This window comes from Ictalurus furcatus, chromosome 12 (genome assembly GCF_023375685.1).
Source record: "Ictalurus furcatus strain D&B chromosome 12, Billie_1.0, whole genome shotgun sequence".
Classification (NCBI taxonomy): Eukaryota; Metazoa; Chordata; class Actinopteri; order Siluriformes; family Ictaluridae; genus Ictalurus; species Ictalurus furcatus.
This window is the reverse complement of record NC_071266.1, coordinates 12,566,121-12,573,188: the sequence shown is the minus strand read 5'-3', so window position 1 is coordinate 12,573,188 and position 7,068 is coordinate 12,566,121. Positions and strand designations below refer to the sequence as shown.

Below are 7,068 nucleotides of genomic sequence, written 5' to 3'. Positions count from 1 at the left end.
GGACAGCTGAACTGTCGTTTTAGCTGGTTTAATTCGACTCAAGAAACTCGAAAGACAAACGATTTACTTTATTTTGCTTTAAGAAGTTTTTTTCCCCCTTAAAAACGATCATGACGATCATTTTGAAAAACATTTTCTGAAATGAAAATGTTTTTAAAAATTAATAATGATTTTTTTTAAAAAAATTTATACTTCATAAAATAAAATATACAAAAATGTAGGTCCAAACAAACAAAACCTTTTTTTTTTTTTAAATTATATGTGCAATAATGTAAAAAGATTTTAAAACTGGAATAAAGCAATTAGACCTGCAGTGTGGATGTTTAATATGTTTATGATACATACATAGATAAAAACATTTAATAACTTTTTCTTAAAATATGTAAAATACTAAAGAAATGTTTATAAAATACTTATAGGATTTGCATTTTGTACATTAACAAAACACATTTGTGGTTATTTTCATACATTACACTCATTATTTATTTGATAAATAATACATTATAATATGGTTCACATAATATATAAACAGTACAACAACCAATAAAGTGTTTAGAATATTTTGTGTCTTTTCCATCCCAGTGTGGATGATTTCAGAGTGAGACCAGAGTCAGGGTATGGGGAAGGACAGGGCATTTCCTGGCTTTGTCCCAAACAGCCAGAACACGGGCCTAACTGGGGCTCTGAACTCCACCCGAATGTCAAACAGCTCAGCTTCTCCATCTGCTCCACTCCAGAAGGACAGATGTCCAGTGTCCATGTCCAGCAGGACTCTGAGCCTGCTTGGGTGTCTCTGTTTCAGCGGCGTCTCTGAGCTGTCGTGCCAGGCGCTGAAACTGCCGCTGCTCCACTCGATACACCAGGACGATTTACTCCTCCCGAGCCGCTCATCTTGTCCCAGGTTGGTGTACGCCACTCCAGCCGCCCAGCCACTGCACGCGCTGGTCTCTATATCCCAGTAGTGCCGCCCTGTGGTGAATTCCTGCTCCGCCATACACTGACACGCCTTGAAACGGCAGAGGCGCGTCCTCAAAGGCATTGACGACCTCACCTCCATCCTCCGTCTCTGATCGAGGAAAACCAAACGCCGGTGACACAGGCTGGATGGGAAGGACAGCGAGACGAACTCAGCACTAAGAGCTGTGAGTGGAGAAAAAGGAGCTGATATTAAAACTGCAATAAGTGATACATTTATATTGATCAATTGGCTGTGAGCAGAGAGAAAGTAGCCATAATTAAAGGGGTGATAAGTGATACGTTTATGTCACTCTCTTGGTGAGGTGAAAGGGGCTGACATTAAAGGTGTAATAAGTAATATATTTATACTATTCTACTGGCTGCTTGTTGACCTGTAGCTGCAGACATTCCACCCTCAGAGAACCCTCCAAGAGAGTCTGGATCCTCTGGCACGCTCGCTCTGTTCTCCTCTGAAGCAGACTCTGAGTTCTTAACAACCTGAAAATAAAAACCAGAGTGTGACACTCAGAGTGTCAAAGCACATGGTGGGGAAATTTACATCTGTGGTTGGAAATTATGTAGGCAATGATGAGATAGACTTCCATTAGTTGTTTGTGAGTTTCGTTGCAATCATCCATATTGGGCTGATCGGCTACGTTTGATGTACGGGGGAAAATAAAGTACATTTAATTTTTTTAACTGTTCCTTTAACATACCTTGTCAATCTGAGTAACTGATGGAAGACTCAAGCTGTTCTCAGCACCCTGACTTCCTCCTTCACAGTCCAGTGAGGAACTCAACATTTCCACTGATGATGATGACTCATAAGTCCTGATATTGTCTCTGATGAAACAGGTCCCATTCTGCATATAATATAGAAGAGCTGAAGACATGTTTATGCTTCATATATGTAGAGAACCACAGTGTCCTTTCTGTAACATTTCCTTTCTGTAACATGTTCTTTATGTAACTTTGTGTAATGTGTTGTTTGTGTAACGTGTCCTACCTGAATGAGAGAATGAAATTCAGCTTGCATTTCGATCTTTTCCATCTCCTGCTTCAAGAAGTCCAGTTTTCTCTGTAGAGCATCCTGAAGAAAAACATTAGTGAATAATGAGCCTACATGAGATGGGTGAATATAATTTAAGATCCTTTAAGACCATTACTGCCTCCTACTGCACCTTAAGATTATTATTGTCCTCCTACTGCAGCTTTAGTTTCCAAAGACCATTACTTTCTCCCACTGCACCTTTAAGGTCCTTATTTTCTCCCGACAGCACCTTTGAGATGAATACTGCACCTTACTGCACCTTAAGATCCGTATTTTCTCCCTACAGCACCTTTGAGATCAATACTGCCCCTACTGCTCCTTAAGATTCATATTATCCTCCTGCTGCCCCTTTAAGATCCGTACTTTCTACCACTGCACCTTTAAAACCAATACTGCCCCCTACTGCTCTTTTAAACTACTACTACTACTAATAATAATAATTATTATTATTATTGTTATTATAAGAAGAAGAAGATATTATTATTATTATTATTATTATTATTATTATTATTATTATTATTATTATAAGGCCTGGGAAAAGTCAACAGACCTCAAAAAACACTGACATAGTGAGACTCATTTCAGTCTGTTATTTTTATTTTAAATATGAATATGTAATGATTACAAGCTACTACATTTCAGTGTTATAGAAGTGAAAGCAGATACAGAAAGTTAAAGGCCTCAGACTCTCCCAACTCCCAAGTTCTACCCGAGTACCTGAGCATGAACTCACCTGAGAGAGCTCTTCCTCACTTTCGATCAGGACCCTTTCCCACATTTTCCGACCCCCCAGTTCCTGTAATTCCAGAATGGTGCTGATGGTGACATTTTTGTGGAGTTTGCAGTCTGGTCTGAGCTCAGCTCTACACTGAGGACATTTCTTCCTCACAGTCCGCTTTAAATGGTCTTTAATGCACTGGAGGCAGTAACTGTGTCCGCACTCCAAAGTGACTGGGTCTGTGAAAATGTCGAAACAAATCGGACATTTCAGCTGATTAGCTACAAATGTCACAATGTCTTCATACGACGCCGTCATCATCGGAGAAGGAGTTAAAGAAGCGTTTTATTTATCGAGAATCGAAAGTGAAAGCACCGGTGCGATGGTACCGGAACTGGGAACTAAATACACGTGACTCGTGTTTCCTCTCCGGACCGTAATTCTGACGGACTTGAGGGCACAACATGGCGGCTACGTTCGGTTTAAACACGCACCAAAATACATGAGGATTAAATGAGGTGATTAATTAAAAATGTGGGTCGCGAGACGGCTACTGACTTCCGCTGTCCTCACAGGTAAAGTGAAAGGAAAAGATCAACAAATCAGTGGAATGCTTCATTTTATTTGTTTTGAGTGTTTTAATTTTCTTATATTTCTTTATAATTTCCATGAACAAATAAGAACAGTATTAACATTAAAACAGGCTTATCTGTATTCGCGCTGACAGCCATGAATAAAAACACATTAAACACACGTGTCACACTTCACATTTATTTCTAAGACGGAAAAGACAGCACGTTAAAATTTGGTTTATTATATGTTACACATTTAACGATACTTCTATGAACCAGTGTGTGTGTAACTAACTGCATGCGTTCTGCACACACCGCTTCTTAATTGAGAGGACTGGGACTATCTGCATTGACTGCAGAATCTAGTCAAATGACTGGGTTTGTCGTTTTAATCGGGTTCACGTATTGCTTCTCATTAATGAGTATAAACAATTGTGGCGTGGAGTGTTCGTTTCTGTAATTACTTGCACTGGTTTAGTAATAAAACATGCAAATATCTGTAAATATTACAAACATGCAATACTGCTATATTATCAGTCTCTCCAGGATTTCAAGATCTTGCGATCGCAGAAATAAACGCTAAAATCAAGCAAGCAAAAAAAAATTCGGAGGAATTTTGCAAAATTACCACAGATTTGGTCCAAGACGCGTTATGTGACATCATCACAAAGCGCATTCAGCCAAATCCCTCTTCGATTCACGTGCATCGAACATGAGTACAGCTAAAAGGTCTCATTTACCAACAAACATCACTGCAAAAGACCGTGCAAAACTATTTCCTGCACTTGCAATTTCATAAATTCAAGTAGTTTTCCGCAAAAAACCCTCCGCAAATTGCATCACAAATAGAGCAAAATCAAGCATTTTTGGCCGCAACAATCACTAAAAACCTCCACAAAATCTTGTACGGACCATAATATATATGATCACACTGCGTTTGTTAATCTAGTGTGATTTCAGCCTCTACGCTCAGACTGCTGTGTCAACTAGACCAGGGGTTCCCAAACTTTTCCAGGGCAAGGCCCCCCAAATGGCATTAACATTTGACCGAGGCCCCCCTTTGGCAAGATGTCTTTAAAACACATTAAAAATACAGACTCCTGAATATATCCCCCCTTTTTTTTTTTATTAATAATTACATCTTACATCTTTACATTAGGAATTGATTGTGTGTGGTTGTCTGAGAGTGAGAGAGAGAAAATATACTAGTGGGAGGGATGGGCACACCAAATTGTTGAGGCGCCGGGGCTCCCCCTGGCGGCCCCCACTTTGAAAATCACTGAACTAGACGACAGCACCGATCCGATACCCAAGATCAGTATTGGGCCCATATCCGTAGAATAATGGTGGAACGGATATCATAGAAGAAATAAATGAATTTGATCCGATCCTGTAACAACTGGAAAAAAAGATTGGCTTTGGAAAATATATATTTTTGGAACTGGAAACATTTACATATAAATAGGCTACACACACTATATATATGAGAGAGAGAGAGAGAGCACTATCTAAGATTTATCATATTTATACTTGATTATATTTACAGTATATGATTTATTTTGTAAAAGTTGAATAAAAAAAGTTGCTTCAGTTTTAAAAAAGTTTTAAACAGTAGTTTTTAAAGATTTTTTTTATTGGTTTTGATATAAGTATCGTTATTAGGAAGGAAGCAGTGCAATCATGCAATATCTAACTGTAACTGAAGCGAGACAGAGGTATCGCCCTTGTATGTTTCGATTATTGTATTTTGTAGTGTATCTAGCTGAAAGCCATGGCACTCAAAAATGTACTTATTTTTATTTTAAATAGCTGCTCTGTGCTGCCAATGCCTGGTGTAAAGGTCACATGACTGTATTTTTGGAACCTTTCCTGAACCGTCAGTCATGGGGATCTCCTGTGTGTTCTTTGTTAAAAAATAAACCTAGGGTTAAAAAAATACAAAAAAACTAACCCTACACCTTCACAGGATCTGCTATGTGTACTTCGTTAAAGAAAAATGTTGCATTAAAACCTATCCAGTAATCAACTGCTGTGTTTCATGTCATGATTTTTATGTTCAATATAACCCGTTTCAGTTGTTTTACAGGACACTACAGACTGCTGTGTCGTCATCCGAATCCCCTGCCGGAGTTCTGGCCCCGCTTCCTGCAATGCACCTACTGCTGGAGGGCTCGGATCCCAGCCACAGACTTGAACCTTAACCTTCTGCGTCCTGAACCTGCAGAACCTCAGTGCAGACAAGGTGACCTTGTCACTGATGCCACGCTGGACTCGCTGTACACCCCAGAGCAGCGAGGCACCATCCTGCAGCTCCTCAACACGGGCTCTGAGTCCGAGCTTGCTGCCGTCAAAATGCTCCGGGGACGAAAATCAGCCAACATCATTGAGTACCGGATCAGGAACGGACCCTTTAAGGATCTGGAGAGCGTCGTAAATGTACCGCTGTTGAAGCACAAGAGCGCCGTCGTGGCGTTTAACTCCATCCTCTGTCCGAGAGAGAAGGAGAAGAAGAGGAAGGGGAAGATTCATCTCGCAAAGTTCATCAGGCCCGAAGTGGACAAGGCGCTGTTAGAGGTGAGAGAGCCGCCCGAGTTCGGACGTTATTCCAGGATTCAGCTGATGTTAACAACAAGCTCCGCCCCCTGCAGTTCCTATTGCACAGAAAACTGCCTCTGGAACAGAAGTAAAATCCTAAAGTGAGAATGTAAGCAGTCTTGTGATGGAAATGCCTCTATTTTCAGAATATATTATGTACATCATTAGATATTTAGATTTAATAACTCTCATACATCTCAGGAATGCGTCTCATGATGTAACTGTTTTGAAAAATGCCGTGTTCCAGTTGAGAGCAGGCTGCCGGGATATCAGTAGGGGATATTTTCATCATATGTTCTTCTCAGGAATTCTCACAATTTAATACGCATCACTGTGACAGTATTGTAAACTGTAATTATGTGTAATGTGATAATGTGGATATTAAACAGACGTTTTAATTTCCTCCTACCGTTATTCTTCAGGACGCCAGCTCCATCGTGTCCATTGTGTGTGGGACGAACAGGATAGCGTGGACGCACATGGACCGGGCGATGACGGTGTTAGAGTGGCAGCAGGAGGACTGTCAGAGCTTCATGAAGGGCACCTACATGGCGTCCAGTTATCTGGATGATGTAAGATAATAATAATAATAATAATAATAATAATAATGCTTATGTTAGTAATTTTTCTGTAAACCGACATTGCACGTTTACATTGCGGATTATTCCATTTTTATAAAATATTTCTCACCCAGATTTGTAGCGTGGTGTCGAACCTGCCGACAGCGGATTTCTACGTGGTTGAGAAGCCAAGCGTGTCGGTGCAGAACACTGCACTGTTCCCGGTCGTGGTTCACCTGCGCACGGTGGAGGCCATGCTGTTCGCGCTGCTCAGCGCCAGGAGAGATGCCAGGGCGCCGCCCAACGTGCTCAACATGATGCGCACAGCCGTGGGACGCCACTTTGGCCTGATCGTGGGCGAGAGCCGCACAAGCGGCGCCGAGGTGGTGAGGAAGATGATGGAGGAGTCGGCGATGAAGAAGATACCACGTGTGATATTTCCGAACGAGCTGCTGGTGCGCTACAGCGGCGCGTTCCACTTCACCAGCAGGAACAAAGGACAGGAGATGTGTGATGCCCTGTTGCAGGCCGTCGCCTTCTACGAGCTGCTCTCAGCCTCACACTGAGCCACAAGCGTGCGCGTGTTTTTGAGAAACTCTTAAGGAACTGTCTCTG

The 7,068-nt window shown here is 41.3% G+C and overlaps 2 protein-coding genes and 1 long non-coding RNA gene across 3 annotated transcripts; 1 reads left to right on the top strand and 2 right to left on the bottom strand.

The window, feature by feature from the left end:
- Positions 1 to 315: 315 nt before the first annotated feature.
- LOC128615928 (E3 ubiquitin-protein ligase RNF135) lies at positions 316 to 3,060 on the bottom strand. The gene is made up of 5 exons (XM_053638331.1): positions 2,742 to 3,060; positions 1,964 to 2,047; positions 1,674 to 1,820; positions 1,350 to 1,455; positions 316 to 1,140 (listed from the first exon to the last, which is right to left on the bottom strand). Exons 1-5 carry the CDS (start codon positions 3,045 to 3,047, stop codon positions 611 to 613), a joined length of 1,173 nt encoding a protein of 390 aa, XP_053494306.1. The 5' UTR covers positions 3,048 to 3,060; the 3' UTR covers positions 316 to 610.
- A 124-nt stretch (positions 3,061 to 3,184) lies between these two features.
- Positions 3,185 to 7,019, top strand: tefm (transcription elongation factor, mitochondrial). The gene is made up of 4 exons (XM_053638144.1): positions 3,185 to 3,301; positions 5,385 to 5,872; positions 6,316 to 6,465; positions 6,588 to 7,019. Exons 1-4 carry the CDS (start codon positions 3,259 to 3,261, stop codon positions 7,017 to 7,019), a joined length of 1,113 nt encoding a protein of 370 aa, XP_053494119.1. The 5' UTR covers positions 3,185 to 3,258.
- Positions 5,885 to 6,671, bottom strand: LOC128615807 (uncharacterized). Its single transcript, XR_008387293.1, has 3 exons — positions 6,584 to 6,671; positions 6,303 to 6,456; positions 5,885 to 5,970 (listed from the first exon to the last, which is right to left on the bottom strand). It is a non-coding gene; the product is annotated as an uncharacterized LOC128615807 (long non-coding RNA).
- Positions 7,020 to 7,068: the final 49 nt, after the last annotated feature.

Excerpts from the sequence above, each read along its gene's own strand:
- tefm (XM_053638144.1), top strand. The coding sequence starts at position 3,259 with ATGTGGGTCGCGAGACGGCTACTGACTTCCGCTGTCCTCACAG. Across the intron at positions 3,302-5,384 it reads GACTTCCGCTGTCCTCACAG|GACACTACAGACTGCTGTGT; the intron begins GTAAAGTGAAAG and ends GTTGTTTTACAG. Across the intron at positions 6,466-6,587 it reads CGTCCAGTTATCTGGATGAT|ATTTGTAGCGTGGTGTCGAA; the intron begins GTAAGATAATAA and ends TTTCTCACCCAG.
- LOC128615928 (XM_053638331.1), bottom strand. The coding sequence starts at position 3,047 with ATGATGACGGCGTCGTATGAAGACATTGTGACATTTGTAGCTAATCAG. Across the intron at positions 2,048-2,741 it reads GTGAGGAAGAGCTCTCTCAG|GATGCTCTACAGAGAAAACT; the intron begins GTGAGTTCATGC and ends GTTTTTCTTCAG. Across the intron at positions 1,456-1,673 it reads CAGTTACTCAGATTGACAAG|GTTGTTAAGAACTCAGAGTC; the intron begins GTATGTTAAAGG and ends TTTTATTTTCAG.